Source organism: Haemorhous mexicanus, chromosome 5, assembly GCF_027477595.1.
Source record: "Haemorhous mexicanus isolate bHaeMex1 chromosome 5, bHaeMex1.pri, whole genome shotgun sequence".
NCBI classification, from domain to species: domain Eukaryota; kingdom Metazoa; phylum Chordata; class Aves; order Passeriformes; family Fringillidae; genus Haemorhous; species Haemorhous mexicanus.
In genome coordinates, this window is record NC_082345.1 from 36,848,052 (window position 1) to 36,873,783 (window position 25,732).

At 37.2% G+C, this 25,732-nt stretch overlaps 1 protein-coding gene across 1 annotated transcript in view; it reads left to right on the forward strand.

Annotated features, from left to right (window-relative positions):
- The window catches only part of LIN7A (lin-7 homolog A, crumbs cell polarity complex component), a 46,181-nt gene extending 20,703 nt beyond the window's left edge, over positions 1 to 25,478 (forward strand). The window contains exons 3-6 of the mRNA XM_059846856.1: positions 14,735 to 14,806; positions 17,144 to 17,353; positions 21,642 to 21,854; positions 23,377 to 25,478. Of these exons, the coding sequence (XP_059702839.1) occupies positions 14,735 to 14,806; positions 17,144 to 17,353; positions 21,642 to 21,854 (495 nt within the window). The 3' untranslated portion in view covers positions 23,377 to 25,478. The remainder of the gene's footprint in view (positions 1 to 14,734; positions 14,807 to 17,143; positions 17,354 to 21,641; positions 21,855 to 23,376) is intronic.
- Positions 25,479 to 25,732: the final 254 nt, after the last annotated feature.

The following is a 25,732-nucleotide window of genomic DNA, read 5'->3' on the forward strand; positions in this document are numbered from 1 at the left end:
ACTAGCAGAGAACAAAATTTCTACACCCAAAAAATTTGTATCATTCTCTGATACATGTGTAAATCTTCTTTTAGAAAAAAATTTTCACATATAAAAGGCCCAATAATAAATCTTTTCATTTAGGGAGAGTGGGAGGATTGACATATGTACATTTTGAGTACTTAAGGTTGTTCTACATGTGGCTGCTCTTTTCAGCTACATTAAGTCCTTGGCAGATATTTAGACTGTAACTCTCTTTTGTTCTACCAATTGAAGAGCTGTTGGAAAGCCTAGAAAATAATTGCTTCTATATGAAAAGAGATTATAAAAGCATGGAATATTTTGGTCACATTACACTGTTAGCCATCTCCAAGCACTGCAAGAAGGGACTGGGAGGGTATCTGAGCTGTGTCATGTCATTAATCAGGGATGCCCTTATTGTCTGTCCTTCATGTACACCAGAATTTATTGAACAGCACAGATTTTTCTGTGTGTTTGAGTTTGAGATAGCTGAGGCTAGACAAAAATTTCTCTACAAATGCTCTCTCCCATTGTTTATCTTTTCTTACCTTTGTGCAAGATGTGAGAGTGTGGTGACTAGATTTTAATTTTCTTTATTAGCTCCTACAAAGACTAGAGGAGAAAAGTTGTTGACATTACAAGAGAATGCACAGCAGCCAGTTGGAAATAATGAGAAAAGTGGGAGTGAAGCAGACCTGGTGTGAACTGTAGGTAGGAGTAATCAAAATGGGATGAGGAGATGGGCTTTGTGTTAGTATGCAAATTCTGAAAGAGGCTGCTTTTTATATATATGCAGATATTCAGATCTGCAGTGTGCTGTGTTCATTCTATAATGCAAAATCTGAGCCTTATTTTCTTTCGTCAGAAAATGTAGTAAAAGAGATTAAGGCTGACTTTTTTTAGTCCTAGAAGCACCATAATGGAGGAACTTTGTAAAATAAAAATTTTCATTTTCTAGTCCAAGAAATTATGGAAAATTAACTGTCCAGTGAGTTTGATTGTTAAAATAAGTCCCAGAGAAACTCAGCGTTGGGCTGAGGGTAGGTGAAAGGATCAAAGATGAAATGCAATATGCACTGTACTAAATGTGTCTCGTCCATTCTACAAGTAGGAATTCTTTAACTACAGAAGCAGGAGATTACTTTCATGACCCATTAGCCTTTAAAAGTATGAGCTATGATACTAGATGCCATACTTTCCAATCTAATATGTAGAAATCTATCTAATGGCTTTAATTAATTGTATTTATGGGAATTTATTTAGTAAATCAAGTTTCAGATCCCTACACTACTATTCCATAGAAATAGTTTTTTTTAAAGTGACTGAGTGAATGAAATTTAAATAGAAGTACTTTAGCATTTTTCAAGGATGCTATGTTAGGAAATGGTGATTAATGGTTCTCACTTAGCTAAATATAAGTGCCACCAACTGAAATATTCTGTCTGGCACTAGGCAGGAATATGGATTAGCTCTGAAAATAATGGAAATAATTGAAGTGTATAATGGCCTCAGTATTTCCTTTTCACCTGAATACCCCTAGACCGGAAAACAAGTTAACCAAAGTCTGATCGCGCTGAAAGTCAGTCTGGAGAAATATTTAATTTTGTTTTAAAATTACTTCTTTTAAAAGTTCCCTAGCTACATGAAGATTAATTAGGCTTCTATAGCTTTGTCATCTGATAAAACTTGCACAAATCTTTTCCATTATACCATTAAGTCCTTTACCCTTCTAAATGTTTTTGCTGTTTATTTAAAGCTGTTGCTGTGTTATAGTCATCTGATTTCCAAGGGGTTACTGGAATAAATGAAGTGCCTTGAAAGTGAATGCATAATTGAGCTCCTGAGAAGATACATTCATATGCAACATAAAACTAGACAACCTAATTGATAAAGTTACTTAATTGTTATAAGTCAGCAAAAGGAAGTTGTAAGAACTGTAAGATAAGGTAATTTTCTGGTCTGGCAAGAAACCCTAAAGACCTGTGGGCACAGATGATAGAATAAAAAGCTGAGCAAAACACCGTGGATCATCAACAAGAAGATGTGTCATGCCTTAGCAGCTATGTGAATTTCATTTACTGCTAACATCTGATAATTGGTGGTCAAGAACCAGGAGAATAACAGTACAGTTTAATAAACGCTTCAAACTCCTGGTGAGCAAAGTTTTCTTTCAGGTTGATTCCCTGATTTCCATTTCTGTGTGTTAAATATGTAATATTCAGGTGTATTTAGTTTTTCTCACAGCTTGCCTTTGCTACTCAATTTTCATTTCAAAGTTAAAACTTAAGTTTTTCTGTGTGGATATTGTTTGAAATAAGATCTGACTAGGAAATACCTGTGGTGAATCAATGCCAAAATGAATCAGATTAGTGGTGTGGCAACCAGACACTCAAAAGTAACCATTATTATTTATTGTTATGACTCCCAGCAAAATATCACATTGTCACAGAAAAGCAGTTCTGTAGGATTCAGTCACTGATGAAGGAGGAGCAATCAACACAAAGTACTCTAATCTTGTCCATCTTGTATGAAATTAGTCATTGGGAAAGCATGTTGTCTTTGAAAACGGTTCCTATGTCAGTAGTTTAAAACTTGTTTAACCTTGCTATAAAATATAAACAGAGCATCCTGGACATTTAGAGACCCCTCTTGACTTAGAGGCGTAAAAATGGCAATGGCAGAACACTGACACATATTTTTCATGAGCTCCTGATGCTCCCTAGCTACTTTAGAGATATACTTGCTCATGTTGTACAGTATTAAAATCATAGTTTCATTATATATTAGGTAGGATAGTTTCACAAGCCTAGTCAGTATTTTGGAATGATTTCCTTTAATTACTAGTTTCATTTCCATGCCTTCGTGATCTGAGCACGCAGAATCCCAGTGCTGCTGATGTGCAATGGTTTTTTTTGGTCTGGTCATTTCCTCGGGCTGCCCACACACACTTCCATTATTAACCCTGATACATGGCTTTGCAAATGTTAGGGACCAGAAGAAGGCCACTGGGTGGTGAAAACTGAATCTGATGGTACTGTGCTTATCACTATACTGTGATGCCATATGTGAGAGCAGAAGGCTGGCTGGAACCCTTAGATGTTCATTCACTTCAGATGTCCTAGTGTGGTTGTGTACTCCATTTTTACAGGGCTTTACTGAGTATAACAATCTGGATATTAGCAGGACTCAAGCAAAAATCCTCTTTTATTCTTTTATTCAAGTATTAATATTTTAATGTAGGAGTCATTTAAATACCTGTTTTCATTGTGCTGCAATAAACCTAAAATTTATTTGTTCAGTTTGCAATATAATGCTGTTACTCCACATCCCAGACCTAGTCTCTGAAAGCTGATAGTCATTGTTTTCTGCCTCATGAGTCCTTATGAAAATGGAGGTGCAGCAGGCCAAATTCTCCCAGTTGGCACCAAGGTAAACCCCCGAGTCCAAATCTTAATGCTTTATTTTTGCTGGAAGTTGCATATTTGTTACAGGAGGAGAAATACAATTCTGGTCAGTCTCTCATCTCCACAGGGCAAGCCCAGCGTTTGAAGTTTTTAAATTACAAGATGCAAGCTTGGAAAAAAAATGTATTGAGAAGACTTACAGCTATAATTCACAGCACAGAACTGTGATTAAAGCTCAGTAGGAAGCCTGACATCTGAAGATCCCCTGCTGTCACATTTGCCCGTGCAAACCCAAGTGTTGGTCAGACGGAGCAGAAGTGATACGCCGGACTTACTAATAAGGCAATTAGTAAACAAAAGGGCAAGAGGACAACACATAGGAGTAAAGTGACAGAGATTTATCAGCTCAGTGTTCTACCTCAGGTCACAGAAAGAGTATGGTTGTATTAGCATGATGCCTCATTAGACTGGCTGGGAAGCAGTTCTCCTTAGGCAAATCTGATACCTTGTTATAACTTGTTCTAGTGTTCCTGACAGCTTATTCAGAATCACTGCATCATTAGTTTAGTCATAGGACTCATGTTGTAGCAAATGTGTAATTGTGCAAATTCACCAATTTAATTCAGAATTTGCAGGTTTATGCATTGATTTATTTGCAACTTTTCAATAAAATTTCTATTCCTGGATGTTAATTGTAAAGTTTTGTTATTTTTTCTTTTTTTTTTTTTAGATATTGGAGTGGATTATAATGTCAGCCAAACCAGTTCAGTTTACCTGAATTCTATAGCATTTGCAAGAATTTTCTACTGTACCTTTCCATCCCTTTTTCATTTCCACTGTCCCAGTGATGAAAAGCCACAAAAAAAAAAAAAGTTTCCATTAAATGAGTATTTCCATCACTGAGAGGAAAGAGCATTACTTAGCTTGACTCAAATATGATGGTATGGCACAGTAGCAATGTATTCATTCATGTTTTACAGAATTTAGCCTTCTGCCTCTTGGTTGCAGGTACTGTACTCATAATGATGAGTTGAAAGAAGGATTTGTAAAGTATGTTTATTAGATAATAAAAAAATCCAATTTCTTAAGATGAGCTGTCTGCTCTTTGTGTTGCCACCATGCTGGATTAGGAATTGAGGAAGTTCAGCAGAAAAGCAAAAGTTAGCAGTACACACAGAACTTTTTTTCTTTTTCTAATTACCCAACTGTGTTAAAATATATGCTATTTTTTAGGGTGAATGTAATCAGAAATTACTCCAATTTTGAAAAACAATGAAGCATTACTCTGTTGCTCGCAAGCCCTGGATGGCATGAATGAGAACTTTTGGAAATTATTACCTTGTAACTCAGCAGATGGCGTTCATTAATGGCAATTATGTGAATTTACCAAGCTGCCCAGGCTTTATCTGAGAGAAGGCATTATTTAGTCTCTGTGCAATTACTAAGTTCCTACCACTTTCATGACTTCACTGCAGGAGATTTAAAACAGCTGCTGTTATCACCTGGTTTTTTTTTATCTGCCTGGAGCTAAATACGTAGATTTCACAGATAAAATACTCTAGAATCTGGGACCAGACTGCATCATGGCTCTTTAATGGATGCTTTCTCCCACTGGTTTTGATTAAAGATCACTTTTTAGAGTTGGCTAGTGGCTATGAATCTAATTATACTTACACTCTGCTTGTGTAACTGTGCCTTTTACAACAGATAAATAAATTCTTTAGTGCTTCAGGAGTCCTGCAAGACTCAAAACAATCACACGTCTTTTACAGTTTATCTGGGTAGCTGTATCATATTTACCAAAACTGAGTGGTGCTCAGGTGATGTTTTCATTTTGGCACACAGCTGCAGCTGCATGTGCTATGGAAGGTGACTCCAGTGGAACCTGTGTGGTGCATCTCAGCATCTTTTTTGTTTGCTCACTTTATGATTTTAGTTTATTATTGCAGTATCCTATTGGATTATATAAAGCTCTTCAGAATAAACAGAATAGCCTCTGTTGCAGTTCATCTCAAGCTTACTTCTTCTTCTTGAGAGGAATCAGCAGCAAGGCTAACTACCAAGTAATATTAATATAAGTGAAAGATTGTTGGAAGCCACTGTACCATTTTTTTTGCCTTGATGGAACCTCAGTATCCCTCTGCTGCCACTTAACTGATGTTACTGATGTGACTCCTGAGAAATGCTGCTTAGTCTCCATTGTTTTAAGAAAAGGAATTGTAAAACTCTTTTAAAACTCTATTTTATCTGAATTTTTGTTGCTAAAACAAAAATTTAAAACAAGAAGCATCAGTAGTTTCCTTCCTTCCCCCTGCCTTCTCAGCTTGATAGGAACATTTGAGATGAGCCTGTGTGATGATGTCATGTTTCATCCAGGTGCTCATTTTGGCAAGGTTTTGACAAATCTGTTAAAGTTTGGAATATGGCTGTTGAATATGTCAGCCTCAACAGCATATACTGATGAAGTGGAGGGTATTAGTGTTTATTAATGCTTGGTGTATTTTTGAACTCAAAAGTAACTGGCAGTGAGGTCTAAGAGAGCGGTATATTATAGGCTGTGAGTTCCAAGTGGTTTTATGGGAATTTACTAATCACACATGTTGGTGTTTCTTTTTATCCCAGTATATTGCAGTAGAAACAGCAGAAGAGACTTTTAGGACTGTATTTTACTAAGGTTTAGTATTTGCAAAGGATACAGTTTCTGTAACACTGTAACACTAAAGATGCCAGATCATAGTTCCCATTGACTTAGAGCAGAATATAGAACAGTGTGCAAGAGATAGGAGATAAACTAATGATCCAATTATATTTTTCTTGTTCCTCATAGAAATAGTTTTTACTTGCAAATAAAAGTCTATTTTTCTTTATTCTTAAAAGGATATTAAGCAACTTCCTACTGACTTCAGAGTGTCAGTGATGACTCCAGACAGAATTGACATTGGAGGGAAGAGGGGGCACACAGGGGTCTTGTGTGTCCTAACAGCAACACCAGGGGTGTTTCAATTGACTCACCCAATATGTGCAGAGGATGTGACAGCATGAGTTTTTGGGTACATCTGCTACATACTTCTGCTCACACATAAGGGAGGAAAGAAATTCTGGCCCCAGCCTGTAACCCCTGTTGGGTTGTTTCTTGGACAGACTCAGCATCATATGGCAAGAGCTCAGGGACCAAAACTTGGGTCAGCTTTCTGACACCACCACAGATACTGTCAGAGCAGAGTGCACAGCACCATTTTCCACACACATACAAAAAAAAAAGAAAAAAAAGAAAAATTCCACTTTAACTTGAGCCTTATTTCACCCTAAATTAAAATATTATACCTTTGCAGTGATTATCCTTAATTTGTTTTTAACAATGTCACAGGCCCATGCTGTTTTTTTCCTACTGCCTAAGGACAGCTTAATAATGCATCAGTATTCAGATCAGTTTTTTCACTTTGGTAGAACTGACCTAGTTTCCTCCATAACCCCTATCCCCTAAAGAAGGAAACATTTATATAAAATATCCTCAATGAAAATGCTAAAGCAAACATTCAGAAAATTTCTTACACATGGTCTGAAATAAAAACTGTCTCATCTCCTCAAGTTGTTAAACAAGACTGAATTTCCTTTCCAGGTTTGTGCTTTTTAATGGATTTGCATCCCTATGACATCATGTGTCAGTATCCATGCTGTGTTACTTCATGGAAAGGGATTGCTGCAACAGTTGTGAAAATGATGCAAAGTTCTGTTTTGAAAATAGACACCAGTGGTTTTTCCAATGCAAACATGTAACTGCTCAAAGGCTAATGAGAGCTTATCATGTAAAAATATTCAGAATGCCAGCAACCTTGAATGACCACATTCTGTCTGATATAAATAGCACATTAATGCAGACTAGTTGTCACAAAGCAGCTTTTTTAAATTCAGTTGTCGAAATTCAGTAGCTGCAAGCAACAACTTACGTAATACAGACACGTTGGTGCTTCCAGTAAGAACAATAATGTATCACATGCCTTCCTCTCAAAGGAATTTTCCAGCCATTTCAGCCTCTCTGTACTCATAGGTACCTATCAACTTGTCCTGCTGACGTTGATTAAAGAACTTTGATCAGCTTGCACTCAGGGGCAGACTGGATTATGTACAGAATATACACTGTCATCTTGGGTGTAAGATTGCCTAATTCTGCTTCTGTTGGCATTACTCGAACACCTGTCATAGTCCTATAACAAAATGGGCTTTTGTGATTCATTTGCTCAAACAATCTTCTTTAGGAAGAATCTAAGTTTATTGTAAATTAAAAGTTGTGGTGTGTACACATCGCATCCGTGGCCTTGTCCCACAGCCGGTGGTTTTGTGGGGGTCTGTCCCTCACAAGCACTGCTCTTTAGACAGTTAGCAAATCCTCTTTCTTTTTAGTCACTCAGAATAGTCTCTTCCCCAATTTTTTAAATTAACTACCTAAGATAAAAGTGGTTATTAACACAATGTTAATAATTTTGAGTCAACTAGATTGATAGGAGAGAAAATCAGCCTGCTTTCAACTACCAAATGGAACTACTGTTCTAGACTGTGGTGTAGAACAGTGTTTAGTATGGTATCGTAGCAAGAGGCTATAGCTCTGTATCTATTTCTGGAGAAAACATGCTCTTAAAGATGTAAATGTGCTTTCCCAAGCATGATTATCACAAGAGATGATTTTTTAAGAAGCAGAGCATAGGCACAAAACCAGAAGTTCCATCTGATATTCAAGAGATACAAAACTTAACACACTGTCGCTAGATATTTTCCACTTTCATTGAGTTACCACAGGTTTATGGCTGAATGGAAGTGCTCCTCTGCTTTGGTTTTGAGTTTGAGTAAGATTTCAGATTTAAAAAGTCACTACAAAAGAGGAATTAAGAAAGAATTATGAAAGAGGAAATGTGGTTGGGTCAGCTGCATACCTCCTTGCTGCTAATATACACACTTTTAGTTCTGTTTGACGTTTGCTTTTATTTTTATGTCATCATCTGTTCAGGTGTCATCTTAGATGGATAATTAGATATGTTTTGTAAGTAATTTTATAGAAAAGCAAATACTGTTTGAAATCTCAGAAAACGTACGAGAAGGGGCAGAGATTTTGAAAACTCTTGAGTTCTGAAAAGTTTGTAGTTCAAGCAAAAAGGGCAATTGGTGTAAAATACTACCAGGTAAGATTCCATGGTTTATGTTGTACAAGAGGTTACCACAATCTCTTCTAACCTTTGTAGCATTTAAGTCTTGCTCCCTGATGTGGTCAAGCTTGATCTGAATTGAGTGCTGAAGCACAGCTCAAGGGGAGTTTGTCCAGGCATACAAACCAATGCATTCCTTTCCACAGACATAAATTTGTTGGATTAAGAGTGGAAAATGTAGACAAGAGGTTATGCGTAAGGAAAAATGCCAAACAGCATGTGAAAGAGTCAAAAATTATGAAAACAAAGTAGAGTGGGAGAGACACAATCAATATGTGCTTCAGGTGGTATTTTCTCTCAGAAACAAGGGATTCACAGGCACCCCTGTGGAGAGGTCTGCAGCTCTCCAGTGCACCTTCACTCTGTAACTTCTCCCGGTCACAAGACTGGGCATTCTTCTGGCCTGCCCCAAGGACTGGTTCATGCATTGAGTGAAATGAAATGGGGGTCTCTGAGCAGAAGGAGACTGAAGTCCTGGAAGTGAGCTCCAGATTTGGAGAAGAGGGGAGAAGAGAGGCCAGTAACTATGCTGAATAAAGCATCTTCTACCCTTCTCACTATGGTAAAAGACTGATTAGGATACTTCTTTTTGCTTGACGTCTTAGACGGGAAAAATATTTATCATCCACTCCAACATACGAAGGCAATTAGGAAGACATGGATTCAGCTGCTTGATGGCAGATGCATAGTACTGAGGTGTAAGTAGATAACAATCTCCCTTTTATAGCTCAGCATCAGTTCTGCAAGGATGCACACATGTACACTGTTCCATTGACATGACTACAGACGCTCAGTGAAACCAATTATGTCCTCCTTGCTCTGGTTATTCTCATGCTAACTTTCCCTTCTGTACTGTCTGTCAGGCTCTTGTCTTCCCTTCCTTGAAGGTCTTCTTCCAAAAATAGAGATACAATTCTTTCCTGCACTTGAAGCAACAAAAAATACGGCAAAGGAGCTAAACCCAGATGATGGCAGTATGTGTTTTAAATGTCATTTATTGGTCTTTTTGCAGGTTTTTTTCTTCATTTCACCCTTTTACCTACTTACCTGTGATTTACTTTAGTCACTTACTTAGGTTGTGGCTTCTTGAAGGAATCATTTTATGTCTTTTTATTATTATCATACTGCAGGCACTGTGGAAACACAGCTGACTATTACTACTTACATGTATGATCTCATGCTAAGAAATCCCTAACATTTTTGAAAAAGGTTACTTCCCCACTTAAAAATTTCAGAAAACTGTATCTGGGCTTGCTACATCACAGGTCTGAATTGCAGTGTACTCTCTGTTTATGGGGGGTTTCTGAGCACCTGTTCATTGCTGTAAAATGACTTCTGCCTCATACCTCTGCCCTTCTGGTGTTCAGATCAGCTTGTTCTGAATTTGAGCATCATTATTGTAGGTACAGTTGTACTTAGAATTACACATTTCATCAGGGGATGAATCACTAAATACCACTTACGGAAGTTAATGGAATAAAATTGTTTAATTAGATTCTGTCTTAGAGAATTCATCAGAAAAGATGCTGCATCATTCAGGTTGTAAACAGAAATACTACTTCTAGACACCTTTATAAAACAGGTTGCTAAGTGCACTGTTTTTCCTGGACCTTCTACGGCTTTGTGTTGACTTAAACAGCCAAGCCCTAAATAACCTGCTGCTTTGTTATGAGTCTGTGTGGAGTGATTTTTGGTAAGAAGCTAGCTCCTAAAGTACCTGTAAGGCTGTTCCCTTTCCTGTGCTCCAGTAATCTTAAACCAGCTGCTTTGCCTCCCAGCTGAATGCATGGGGGTGAGGCCCATCATCATAACAATAATACTTGCTGCATCTGACTCACTACAGCTCCTGCTGGGAGAGGTAATAAAATGTGCATTTCTCTGTGCCTGCGAGAGCTGACACAGTACAAGGAGGATTCGCGTCCAAGTTCAAATTTTCTAGCTGTAATTTACCTCCTGCACTCTTTTTGTAATCTTTGAGTAGTGTGGGAGAATAACTTCAGGTTATGTCTGAGGAGACTACCTGCAGAAGCTGAAAAAAGTCTGAGATCTGTATTCATGCTTTCAGGAGTATTGCTTGGTGGGAGTGTTGTATTCTGTGCTCCACAGGAAAGAGAAAACAAAGCCGAGTACGTCTTGCTCCACAGCACAAATGAGATCTGTGCGAACAAACCCCTGCCTGCAGCACGCCTTTACCCAATGAACATTCAGCACACAGACACTCACAGTTTTGGTAGAAATCACTGGGGGGTAGAAATGATCTGAAACATTACCATTTACCTTCCAGGTTTGTGTCTTGAATCATTGACATTTCACCTGTAATTTAATTTCTATTACTAATTAATTGTGGAAGCTCTTTTCCCTAGGCACTAGACCATCAGGCTTTTATGGAGTCTGTCAGTAAATAATATTACTAAACACCCATATAGTCTTACTCAAAAAATATACAGCTGTACATACAAAAATAGATATGCTCTTTTTCAGGTTAGTAACATATAATAACCATCTAGTTACTGTACTGGGCAACTGGCTCTAGGTGGCCCTGCTTGAGCAAGGCAGTTGAATGAGATGACCTCCAGAGTCACTGCTATTCTCAATCAGTCTGTGATTCTGTAATATGTTAATTTTCTTTCTTCAGCTCAATCAAACTATCCAATTATGTCTTTCAAAATGATTCATCTATCAGAGACAACAAAGATCACTGTTTTACAATACTTCTTTAGTAAATATCCTACAGGGGAGATTTTCAAATGCTTTAAATTAAAATCTTTGTCTTCTTCTATACTGACTGATATTTTGTGTAAGAAAGCTACAGTAGAGCTTATACAGGCAGCTTAAGGATGACATCGTTGGATTCAGGAGAATTTTTATATGTATAATCAGATGTACAGGTAATAGCAGGAGCTGAAAGAGATTTTTTTAAATCCATTTCAATTACTTGTCACGTACAGTGGATTCAACAAGAAGCTATATTTCATACCAGGAGGATTTAAATACCAACTTACTCAGTCTGAGAACAAAGAGATTTTCAGTTTATGTCTTCTGTGTACATAGAAGAGGGAGCAGAATGGATTTGTTGTGCTAAAGTCATGGCTAAGGTGGTGCTGAGAGCAGCATAGATAAAGGGCTTAGTGTGGCTACAGGAGAACAAACAACGTTTGTTTATGGACTTCGGTGCCCTGCAAGAATGAGCCCTGATTAGATGTGAACCCTACAAGGAGTTTAAGGGGCTTGGTGGAGCAGGTACGATTAATCTGTGTTTGGTTGTCAAACTGACTCAGTAATAAGAAAGTTATGTGGGTGTAAATGTTTTATCATTCTTAAACTCAAATTACATTCAGGATAATTTAACAGTCAAATAGGATAATTAGATTTACAAATGCCTCAAGCAAATATTCAAGACTGGTTGCATCTGTTGCTTATAGACAGTGAGATCTGACTGCAGGACTCTTTTTCTGTAAGAACTGTGGTATAGATACCCTGATCACTAATAACTCCTTGCAGAACAGCATTTTAAATCTGTTAGCATTGAGAATTTACAGATTACCAAAGGATTATATGACACTGTTGATCATATTTTTCCAGAAGTTTTTGAGCTGCTGGATTATTTTTTATTTTACTAAGTTAATCACACACTTGTGAGTCTGTTCTTTCACCAGTATACAAATTAGTTACCAGGATACTGGATATTAAAAAGTCTACCAGCTAGATACTGGTAGGATGCAGTCAACAGGAAGTTATATGACTTCAAACCTAACCAACAGTGAAATGAATGTATCATTATCAGCTCTCCTTTGTGATTATCGAGCTTAGTCATGAATATTTTAAAGAACTTTTTAGTAACTGTTCCTTCATATGAAATACTGTGACCTGTTTTTGAAGCAATTTAATGTCATAATAGTTCAATATTCAAATATATGTCTTTAGACATTTTAGCAAGCCATAGCATTTAAAGCTGTGCAAGCAAAACAGTATGTAGGATCTGCTGTCACATTCTAAGATGAAGTGGAACCTGAAGAAAATACAGCATTATTAGTGGTTCAGTACACTTAAGGTTTTGAAGAAAAAAGTGTTTAATGACTCATTACTGCAATTACACACAATTATTCTTCTTATATAATGTAGTAATTCTTCTTATGTAATAATAAGTCCTACAGCATAACACAATAAACACTGAACTCATCAGTGTAGTATAATGCTGAGTATGTAGGCTCAACCCATGCAGTACTAAAACAGAAGTAACCAGAAATCCTTTAGAGACTATAAATGAGCTTTCTTTTCCCAAATGTTTACGAGTAAGGGCAAAATCCTGGTTTCTGCTGTGCTCAGTGTCTATATTCTCAACAGAAGCAAGATTTCATTTCAAATGGAGAAAGCAGGAAGATTTTCAGCATGATCCCCTTGTCTCAGTTTTCTTCATTGGCCCAGGCTTTTTTGAATTCAGTTCTAGAATGACATATGCACTGACAGTAGTCAAGACAAAGAATCTTTTGCTGTATTGTGGAAGTGTTTGTCATATTTTAGATCTCTGAAACGTATCACATTTGTTACCTCCTTTCTTGCCTTTTCTTTATGTATGATACCCCAAGAAAAAAGGTTTGGGGATAAGTCATCCCCAAACATTTTGCTGCTTAAGAGTGCTTGACTAACAGTATGTCTGTCCACTGAAATCAGAAATGAGACACAAATCTTACTCTGTTTAGTTGTTTGCAGCATATGCTTGTCAGTGTGTTAAGTTTCATATTAACAGGCTTGGTGGGGAGAGATGCATCCTTATGGTACTGCATAACAACTCATAAGGACAGGGAATGGGGAACATTTGTCTATCAATGGGAAAAGCCATTGTTTGTAGGTCAGTTAAGTAGTTCACCAAAGTAACATTTACATTACCAAAGAGTAAAGTTTTGACACTTCTGTTAAAGCATCAGCAAATGAGAGAAAGATAAATTTATTTTTGAAAGTACATCTGAATCTGCACTCCTCAAGGAACCTAAGGAGATTGCTGTAAAAGCTAACATACTTTACCTGCAAAGGTTCTCTCTGATGTGAAGTGCAGCCTGAGACACAGAACATATAAAATGACAAAATTTCTGATGAATTAGGTCGAGAAAATGCCCACAGTAAATCAGTAGCAACTTGCATATAGCAACTTTTATTTAAAGTTTATTGGTTTTATAAGAAAGTTAAAGGAAAGGTTTGGTTTGTTTGCATTCACCTTTGTCTTCCAAAACCCTCTCTGTATGTTATATATAAATATTTTTATTTTTTAAGTTTGCTTTCAAAATAACTGGCTAGTATCAAGGCTTTGGTTGTTATTTTTTCTCTGAGAGTGTGACACATCTAGAGAACAAAGGCAATGTAAGACAAAGCCTTTTCCTTTCTCTTTACTGGAGATGTTTGAAATGGAGAGTTAAGACCAGGGAAAGTCGGGCTGAAAGTATATACCAGAAAAAAAAAATACAGAAAGTTATATATATTGGCATTGTGATTTTATGTAATTTATGTGTATGTACAATTTCTTTTTAAAGGATAATCTTACTCATTGACCGTGTCTGACCTGACCTACCAGACTGTCAACCCTTTTCACATTCCTAGTTATGGTTGATGGAAGGTAGCACTGTCACCTTTCTCCAGAGCTATTTTTACTTTCATTCTTCAGCTGAGCAGCATTTTTCTTCTTCTGCATGCTGAGCAGCTTACATATTTTTTTAACATCAGTTTCCTAACTCTTTTAGTTCATAAGAACGTTCAGAGACCAAAGAAGTCATTGTTGGAGGCTGAGACACTACTCAGGTCAATTCACATAATTTGCATTCAAGTCAGTTGCCTGGAAACAAGAATTTTTGAAAACCTAGAACTTAGCTGGTTTTAGGAAACTACTTGCTAGAGAATGGAAGGGAGTTGTGTTGGAAGATGTAAAGTTAAGTTTGGAAATTATTGTGAGAAACACAGATTGATATCCTCTGTTAACCTAAGCCTGCTCAGGTTTAGCAGACACTTGAGTATGCGATTGTGTGAATAAAGCATTAATGGAAGTTAGTTCTTTGAGGGAAAGGGGCTCTCCTGTCTGGGTTAAAATAAAGTCCTTGTTTTGCTCCTATAATTAATTTCATTTTATTTTCATGAACATTTTAGGTGTATCAATACATGCATGAAACCATAACTGTTAATGGCTGCCCCGAATTCCGAGCCAGGGCCACTGCAAAGGTAGGATACGTGCAGCTGTTGAAATACGTGTTACCAAAGTGATCTAGTAATTGACTGTGCGCGTGTGTGTTTCAGGTATTCGTGTGTACACTGTAAGAAAATTTAGACATCAGTGGCAGCCCAGAGTCTAGAACCAGTGCTACTTCCCAGGTAACAATCATAATGGAAAATTTCAACCTTTATGCTGCTTCTGTAGCTTAAGAAAAGAGAATGATTTTATGGAATATGATGCTTTTTGAAAAGTTGCTTTGCAAAAGCAAATCTACTGGTTCTTCTATAGCAGTCTGCCTGCAACAGCCAATATTTTAATGGACTGTTTTCCCATACATCTCATCCAGAGAGGACACAGTTATTTGGGAGGTAGAAGCTAAACAATCAAAATTCCCCTTTTAACTAATGGGAACTGTAGGTACTGAGCAAGTGGTAAGGATAAACAGTGACAGAAATGGCCTGATCAGCATTTTATTGACTCCACAGCTAAATGTAAGCCTGGGGCTTTTTTTCTCATAGATTGCCTGTTTTAATAAAATACAGACTCTTTGTCCATGTGGACCTGCCTTTCTTATATCCTAAGACAATGACAGCTATGTTACTGCTGCTGCTGAAATGATAAGGGAGTTCACACAACCATAAAGAGCCCATTCTGTGTGCCAGTATGAAATATGCTCTGTATTTCATAACATGCACAAAAATAGATGCTTTCAAACAAGGGGGTCCACCATGGCTTTCTTTTTTCCATTATCATTTTGCACAAAACGCTGTCTTTTATGTGGTATAGCAGATTCTATGCAAAATAAATTGAAAAACCCATAAATCTTTTCTAGAGATACTTCTTTATGGTCCCATTCCTGTGAACATAAACTCCCTGAAGTCCTAGTGGAATTAAGTTCTCTTACCATTAAGTAATTATGTTCAGAGATTCTAATTTAAAGCTGTATCAGAAGAGGAAGGTTGGGAGTGTGTTACAAAATGATTTAAGAGTATTTTAGGGAAGCAAGCTCTATAATAGTAGCAAATAACCCAATATACTCTAAATTGCAGGGTATTTTCCATATTAAATAGGACTTTCTTTTCTGTAGGCCGTTTTTCTTATTTTAACCTTCTAACTGAAAGTTAATGGTCAATGTAAATTTGTAAGGTCTTTCGTTCTATATGGAGAAATGTGTATATAAAATCCTGATCTGTTTACACTGCAGATAAACATAGAAATTAATGCTATGTTATTTAGTAAATGGGGAGAAGTCCAATTAGTGTTTCCCATTCTCATTTCTTACTCATATAGAACAGCAGGTTACAGAGCAATGTTTCAATAGCGCAATATTTCCTGGTTATTTCTGGGCTGTCTGCATTTCATTCTCCTAGTGCATTCATGTCTAACATAATATGTATGCATGATGACAAGTTCTGCATGTGCAAAAACATGTAATTGGGAATGATCCATTATATCACATCATCCACTAGCTTCGATTAAGCATAAGCATTATAGGATGCTCGAAAATATTAGTGTGATGCAAAATTGTTCAAGCAGTTTGACCTACAAATGCATTTTAAAAACTATAAAATATTCTCTTAATGTTTATTTAATGATTTATTAAGACCAATAAGTAAGAAAATGCTTGTAGTGAAAAATCAAGTAGAAATGTATAATTTTCCTGGATGCAAGCTTTACAGTATGTTACTTCTCTTTTTTTTCCCCTGGAATAAGTTAAACAATCTAGATTTTTCTGATTGATTTCTGCATCTGTTGTTGTCTTAAGATTTAATTTTTCCATAAAAGTTTTGATTGAATTATATAATAAAACCTCCTATTCCTGTTCCAGAGGTTACTAGTTTGCAAGACTTCACAAAGATTATAAATTAAACTTTTAATTTAAGGATATAATTTGAGGATTTAAAATAAATAATTCCATAACTCTGAAAGCAAAGCAGAGTCAAAAAATTAGTTTATCCACTTAATTTCAGCTAGGAACACATTAGATTCCATTAAATTATCCCACAGGAATAAATTTTCTCCCTGTGAAAAGGCAAAGAAGAAATGCACTAATGATCATAAGGGTGCGCCACCACAGTATAAGGCTTCCTGGTGCCTGCTTCTGCTCTGCTGGTAACTTTCTCTATTATCTCTGACAAATCACCTAACTCTTTGTTCCTCCATTTATTCCTTTATTTCAAAAACATTGCCATAGAACTTAGTTTTTAAAATATTTTCAGATAATCAGAAAATGTCAGAGTAAGATCCTGAAATGTTTCCACAGGAAGGAATTCTTCCTGCAAATGAACAACGAAGTGTCTATCACTGTTACCCTTAAATAGCCAAATCAATAATTTTTTTTCCAGGCAACAGTTGCTGCGTTTGCTGCAAGTGAAGGCCATTCACACCCACGAGTGGTGGAGCTGCCAAAGACTGAGGAAGGCCTGGGCTTTAATGTCATGGGAGGAAAGGAACAAAATTCACCTATTTATATTTCTCGCATCATTCCTGGAGGAGTGGCTGAAAGGCATGGTGGGCTCAAGCGAGGGGACCAGCTGCTTTCAGTTAATGGAGTGGTATGTGGAAATTTGATAGAGCTTCATCTGGATTTTCATTTTTCACAGCTGTTCTAACATCATGATTTAAAATGCAGCCACACGAAACAAAAATAATTAATTCTGTGAGAGACCTGCAGTGTGCGCTTGTGGTGCAGTGAGGCAGAGCTCCACCAACAATTTCGTGCCATTATAATTTCTGTTGTAATGGAGAGTGCTTGAAGAGCTTCATTTCAAATCCACACCACCTGCCTAATTTACAAGGAACCTATGTCCTTAATGATAATTGATAATTCTGTAAATTCCTCTTGCAATAAAAGCTTAATAACAGTGTCGTTCTTTCATTTTGTAGCCTTCAATGCACTCAGCCCTTTCCAAGCACAGTGATAACACAGTGGCACTTCTATAGTCTTGAGACTTTCAAAGGCTTTGAACACATAAAATTGAAAGAAATTTGGTAAGCACATTTGGTGCTGATTTGCAATGGAAGGTGCATTCTAGATTTCTTTTAGTGATATTCATCCAGCTGTGATATCTTTGTCAGAGAAATCAGCAGTACAAATGTTCCCATACAGGGAGCATGTATGCTTGGTAAAAAGATACATTTTTTCCATGGTCATTTTTCATTTAAATCAAGGTGGAGTATTTTGTAGTAATTTCACTGTGAATGTCAACATGGAGATAAAAAAAAAGGGCTGTTGGACTACAGGACACATAAGGCTCTGACACCATGATACAGGTCAAATTCTGCCTTTCATTTTGCTTTGTGTGCTCTTTTACAAAGGAGTGTAAAGTACTGAAACGATTAGGATAAACATTCACATAACCTTCCCCTTCCCTTTGTGAACATGTAGTCTTTTTCCATGCAAAGCTCCATCTGACCTTGTATTTAAATGCATCAAAGGCACAGAGTAGCAGTTTCTGAGTCCGGTCAGAAATCTAAGACTTTAAAACTTAAATTTCTTCCTTGTTGCAAGGCAAAAAGCAATAAAAATGCTTCTGTGTTTTCATCTATTTCTCTCAACACTAGCTATTCCCTTTCTGTTGTAACAAAATATTAGGGTAATACTTCAGACAGACTTTTTACCACTTCTATCAATTATCATGGTCTCAAAAGAGAAATACTAGTTTTGAAAACTTGCTTGTATCAAATTGCAATAAGAAAGGAAAGAAAAACTCACTGAAAAGATTGTTTAGTCTCCAAGAAAAATAACTAAACGGAATACTTAAGGAAGTTGGTTCCCTGAACTTCACACTGATTTAAAGCTGATCAGAGAATTTTTTTGTTGTTTCTTTCAACAAGTGATTAAAAAGGTGAAAATAGTTTCAATTTACTAATTGATAGATGGTTCTTCAAAAATCCTTTTACTGTCTACAGTGTCTAGACAAAGACCAAAAAGGAAATTGGTGAACATTCAGATGTCAAGATATATTGAATTTGACCCTCTTGTCACCTCTGTTTTATGATTCTCCAGTCAAAAATTTGATGCATGTGCTCCAGAATATCTGTTTAGGTAATGCAGAAAAAAACACAGTACAAAATTCCCAATTGCTTGTGGACAAAAGAGAAAGTTGCTTTAGAAAGGCAAAAGAAGTATTTTTGTATTTGGAATGTAAACAACAGAATTCAAAGTCTGAATTCAAGTTGCATACTTGAAACAATCACAGAATCATAGCATGGTTTGGGTTGAAAGGGACCTTAACAAAGCTCTCATTCCAAGCCCCCTACCAGGGGTGGGAACACCTTCCAGTAGAGCAGGCTGCTCAGAACCCCGTCCAACCTGACTTTGAACTTCCAGGGATGGGACATCTTCAAGTTCTCTGGCAACCTGTTCTAGGACCTCACCACCTTCACAGTAGTGAGCAACTGTTCATAAACCAGTCTTGGCCTAAGTAATCCCACACAATGTAATCTGTAAAAAGACAAAAATTATAGAGGTGATTATTTGTTGCAAACAAGCTTGAGACAGGAGAAAAAAAAAATTCTAAATTTAGCATTGTTCACTGGGACTTATTCACTCTGTGGTTCTCTTGATTTAGCTGGAGAAAAGCAAATAATGTACAGTATGTACAATAGAACAGACATTTCAGTGGTGGGACATGAAATGAAATATCTGTAACTTGTTTGTGCTCAATCACTGATGGTTAGCCAACTTCATAATTAGGAACATAAAATTAGAGCTGTGTGTTCAGAATCCAGATTTGTTATCCCAGCATGACTGGGAAGAGTGTTCCTTGAGCTGTTTCACTGCATGTTAAAAAACAGTGTTTTCTCATTATGCTGGGGATTTTGTTACATACTTTTGTCCCACACCCCCTAAAAATAAAGGAAATTGAAAGCAGTAAGCCCTACAGATGGCTCAACAAAAACACTTGCTGGTGCCTGTTGATATCTGGCAAAGATTCTGCATTTGTCAGATACCTTGTGTGAGTCAGATACAGAAAGGATGCAAAATAGATTTATAATGACTAATTTGTCAGCCAAGTGTTTCTGTAGGGATACCTAAAAGGAATATTCTTCTTAGTCTCCCAACTTGTGGGCTAGCAGATGTTTCTTTTTTGTCTTCAGGAAAGTGAATTTTTTTCTTTTAGATTTATGGCAAGTCTGTGAACCAGGATAGAGTAATGGTTGGTATTTGCCCCCAAAATATCTGCAGTTCTTTCAGCTGTTCTTGTCTCTTTAATGTTTTTTAATCCTTCTCTTTGATGTAATCTGCCAGTGCAATAATGGAAAAAAGGAATAAGTGTATATAAGTATATGTAATAAAAAATTATATGTTAAGTAAATATATACTTTCAAAAATAATTTTACCAATTAGGTGGGCAGTTTTAAAGTAACATGAGTGTGTCAGATCCTTACAGTGTCCCCCACCAACATAATCCAGTCATCAAAGTACCTTGCAGAGGAATGACTGATACCAGCAGGAGTCCTTTGCCAGCCCAGCCTTAGAGTTTTGCAGAGGCAGAAGCATTCCAACAGCAAAACAACTCCCTTTGCCCTTTCCTTTTCCTGCTCTATTTCACTTCTGCAGCTGTTGTTAAGCAGGTAAATTAAGCAGTTTTTGTAATACCTTGAAAACTGGAGTGCAAGCAGCAATAAAGACATTAAGGGCAAGTTTAACTATCATATTAATAAAAGCTGAAAACTGTGGTTGTCAAGATCTGAGTGAGGTGTGTTCAGGGAGCAGGATTTGTATTTAGCAGCGCTGTGTTTGCCGTTGTTTTTGTCCCCTCTTTGCTTATGGCTCAGAGCATTAGGCTTAATTCTGCATCGTTACTATTCAGATCAATGGGAGTTTTCCATTGACCTGGATAGCACAAAATCAAACCCTTCATTTCTAATTAAAAGTTACTGTCTAAACAGGAAGAACAAGGCTGGGGACAACCAGGAAAGAAAACAAACAAGCATGAATTCAATTCAGTTTGATAGGCTGTTGAATGAAGTATTAAAACACCCCATCTTATTATTCCCCTACAAAACAATCACAATTTCTTATTGGTGTTAATAAGAACCATCCAGCATTTTGAAAGTAAACAAAATGTAGCTACTACTCTACTGCATGTAGCTTGGGAGGTTACAGTGTTTATTCATAGCCTGTTCAAAGTTCATGCTGTTGCACAGCAAAACCAAAATGACACCACTGAACATCCTCTCATTTCCTCTGAATGTCCATGCCATGCCATTCTGACCATGATTTACAAGCAAAAAAAGAAAATATAAAACAATGCCAAATTTTGTATACTTTCTCTCAAGACTTATATTTCCAAAATACATAAGAGTTTTAAAACACAGCAGGTAGTAAAACTTTGGTTTATTTTAAATGGGAAGAAAATTATTTATTTTTAGATTATCTGAAACCCATGTGAAGGTCACAGATGTTCAGGCAGTTGGGTTTTTTTCTGTGCAGAGTTACTTTTGGTTTTGGATTATGTCCTACAACATGTGGACAATCATGCACCATTCGAAAAATTTTCCCTTTTTCTTAAGGTGTGTAACAATGCACAAGCCTAAAAGGCTTATGACTCCAGTCAGTCCACTTAATGGTAGAAACTGAATACTCTATTTAACAGCTGAGTCACCTCCCTGTTTTGGAAATTTACTGTTCCAAGCAACAACAGCATAGAAATCAGGGCTTGAAAATGAACACATGCCCAGCAGTGCATAAGTCTTAATTAATGCTTTCTTTTTAGTGGTCCCTTAAAAAATGTAAGGTGTGGAAACTACATAAAACTCTGCCATGCTTTCCATATGAAAAAGACACAGCTGTGGATCCAAGCACCATTTTCACTATTAAATCTCTTCTCCCAGAGTGTGGAAGGAGAGCACCACGAGAAGGCGGTGGAGCTGCTGAAGGCGGCCAAGGACAGCGTGAAGCTGGTGGTGCGCTACACGCCCAAGGTGCTGGAGGAGATGGAGGCTCGCTTCGAAAAGCTGAGAACAGCCCGGCGCCGGCAACAGCAGCAACTGCTCATTCAGCAGCAGCAGCAGCAGCAAACTACACAGCAAAACCATATGTCGTAGGTGAGAGGATTCATTGTTCTTCCCTAAAGTCCACTGGCAGCACCCGCCCTGGGCCAGCCACTTCCCGGGGTCTGTCAGGGCAGCGTCTGCTGCCAGAGCCCATCTCAGACAGGAGCAAGGCAGCCCCAGGCCTGGGCACCTGTCTGGGGATAGACACAGGCTGGGACATGAGCCCACAGTGGGCCCAGTTTAGTGGCACCCCCTGGCTGGGCAGGGCTATGGGGAGATGGAGACTGGCCCTGCTGGGCATTGCTGGGGCAGGAAATGGCAGCTCTAGTGGCTGACATGAGGCACTTTGCTGTGGACAGGATGGTGGGAGCCCCAAGGGGGGCAGTCAGGAGCCTGGAGGTATCCTTGGGGGCCCAGCCAGCACATACTGCAATTAGGATGAGCAGAGCTCATTCTTTGGTACATTTCCACATGGTTTTTCCCAGTAAAGATGCATTTTGAAAACAGGTTAAAGGCACTACAAAATTCTGAAGCCAGTTTGCAACTAATAACCTTGAGATCAAAAGCCATTTTGCACTTCTGGCTTATCTGTAAGTGAAAGAAGTCCTGGCAATGTTTTATATTAACAACCAGAGCATTTATGACAAATAAGAATATGCCACCAGGTTTAGACAGTTTAAAGAATTTTCGACTAATCTGTTACCACTCTACAGTGAAACCTCAAGATTTGCTGGTGGTAGGTGAAGAAAAGTCTCCCAAGCCTCTTCCTTGACACAGAGAACTCATACTTCATTCTGGTTACTCTGCAGGGCACCTCTAAGTGCTTGCTTTTGGATACAGTTTGGTATCCAAAAGTATTTCATTCACTCTTAACTGACATTCAATATCACAATAACTTCCAAGAGGCTTGCAAGTCTCCCAGTGGTGTGTGAGATTCAGAGATTCTCTGTCTGTGCAGTTTTTCTGAAATCAGTGAGAGTTTGTGCTAGGAATACATTTATAGATATGCTCCATTTGCCTAAATAAAATCAAGTAGGAAGCATGTCCCAATGACTTAAATCCCAACCCTCATCTTTGTTCCCAAAACAGTATACATGTACTAAAAGAGTCAATAAGTGACTCAGAAAGTCCCCAAATGGTCAAAATCTGAAGCTCCTAGTGATGGTTTCATCCTTGTCAGTGTTGACACTGACCTCTGTTGGTATTCAGGGGAAAACACCACCTTGTAAACACCCTGTCCTGTGACCCACAAGTATTCCAGATTTGTTGGGGCAAACAAGGGCCCTGAGAAGGGTTTGAATCCCAGCTCAGGGCCTCAACTCAGACAAGAGGTATAAACAGTAGTATTTCATGAAGAAGGTTTGGGGTTTCTAAGTAAACCAAGGCCATTGCAGGAGACAGACATACACGTGAAGTTTTTAATTTTTTTCAGTTGCCTAAATCATTACATAAGCAAGTAAGGAATTTTTGCTGATTTTAAATTGAAAGGGAAAAATGGCAAGCAGAGACAGCCACCAGCTTAGTTCCTCAATTCTTTCTGCTTGCTCTGAGCAGTGTGTTTCTTTATTTCTAGGTTGTTCTCGAGAAAGAAGAAGCCTCAATCAAGAGTTCAGTAATCAGTCAACCAGAGCTGTACTCCAAGATTCCAGCAAAAGAAAACAACTACAGGAACATGAAACAGAATTCATCTGGAGAATGTACAGTACCAGACTAAAGTGAGTTGTAGGGAGGGCACCATCATGGTAAGGCTTTTCAGGACACAGTGGTCACAGATACCTTTTACTTCTGTGACTCTGTTCCTAATGAGAAGAGCATGATTGATAAACCCTATGAAACAGCGAAGTCCAGGGCTTCCAAATAATTCTGTTTGATCTCATCTTGCACTCCTTACTCTGACAAATTTCTAGTTGGCTTTCTCTAGACACTGAAAGTTTTGTTTAAGGAGGTTAAGATTGACTGCTTTTGAAAGCAGGATCTTTCTCTACAGTTATCTCCAGAAATGAAAAACATCAGTTCAAAATTTTGCCACAGACATCAAACTTGAACATCACGCTTCATAGCCACTTTGTACTATATCTGGTAGAGCTGTTTTAAATCTAACTTCCTGTTTATAATTTTCAGATTTCCCTCTGGAAATAGCAATTTACTATATTTATAAAGTATTCCATTTGTAGAAGCAATTGGCTTTTTACTCTTGGTGTTTCCATATATTTTATTATGCATCAACAGAGTGAGAAAGTTTTAGGTCAACTTTAATTTTATTAGTAGTAAAGTTAGGGAAGCCTAGAACTGTATTTTTAAACGTAGGTATTGCTTGTATCTATTATAGTTACTATTCAGAAATCTATAACTGGATATATTATATATTTATTCAATAAAATATATATTGTCTGAATGTACCTGTTAGAGAAGTAGGGTCTTTGCTTAGCATGTATTGCAAATGTAGTAAGCTAATGTTAGCAAAAGACCAAGCTTTGTTTGGCAGATATTACTGTGATAGCATAATCTCTGCACTTCTGTACTGTTTAATTTATTTTTCAGTCTAATGTTAATATATTTTAGAGAGGAGGAAGTGTAAGTTGTTTCTTTTAAGACTCACACATTATCATTTAAATCAATTTGAAATTACAGTTCTGACTTTTTTTTTTTTTTAATTAAACTGAATTGGAATGTGCAAGCAAAATCTGTAAGTTCTTAAGTTTACATGTCTGCTTTTCCAAAGAAGATAGTCAAAGCTGGAAGGCTATAAATGTCATCTGCTTTCAAGAAAATAAGAAAATGGACCCTCAAATCCTAAAAAAATGATCATTTTTACATGCCTTCTATGCTTCATTAGAAAAGACTTGGGGGAGATTGGGGGAAAACCATACAGTCATTGCATGTTGGAAACTCTTGATGATGTCAGTGAAAGTTCAGTAATGTGAGGAATGGAATGTACAAATGGCCAGAAACAGTGTTCTGGCTGTGAACTTGGAACAAAGTCAGAAACAATTAATATATTGGAGGGTCTATTCTCAAACAGAGAGAGACAAAGCAAAACAGGGTAAAATGGCAGTATCATAGCATATGTTAGAAAGCAAATGCAGGCTAGCCAACAGTCTTGACAGTGTTTGATCAGTGTAAGTAGCCACTGAAAGGAAATTACTGTATGTTTAAAACCAAACAGCATGAATTCATCTAGAGAAGCTTCATTTTATACAGAGAGGTAATTATATTCAGCGATCATTGGTGACAATATCAATTAAGATAGTGGAGCTTGAGAACTACCAGAACTGAAGATGAAATATATTGTATTGTGCTCTGCACGGTGTCTTTTTATACTTAATAAAATTGTATGTACCTATTTTAAAACTGTTCTCAAACAGGCTTTGCTATTAATATTGAAAGTATTCCAGTTTTTATTATGACTGCATATAACTGTCATGTATCTCATCAGTATGATTTGAATTACACTGATAGCTGTATTTTCAGAGACCAAGTATTAAGATTTAGTCAGCCCACTGTACTGCATTTTTCCAAACCGCCTCTCAACCTCCTTCCCTCCTCTTCCTCAAAAAATTTGAGTGGAGTGTGCTGATTAATAAATTTCAATGATGGACTGTCATTCATATAGAGAAGTATATAAAATTCATTTTCATATATTATTATTCAATAAATTATTTATACACTTTAAAATTAACATTCTAGTCTTCACCAACATTTAACAGTAAGAACTATCAATGACTTTGAAGTGGAAACAGGAAGAAATAACTTTCTGTTGCTTTTCATGCCCCTTTCTGATCAACAAAACATACACCTACCTAATCACAAAATAACCATTGTCCCTAAGCCTGTGATATGGTTTTGGTTGTAGCCAGTATTTTCATTTGTGATTTAAATGTATTTAGTCCTGATTTAACATGGTACTACAGGCTGAATTAGTATCCAGA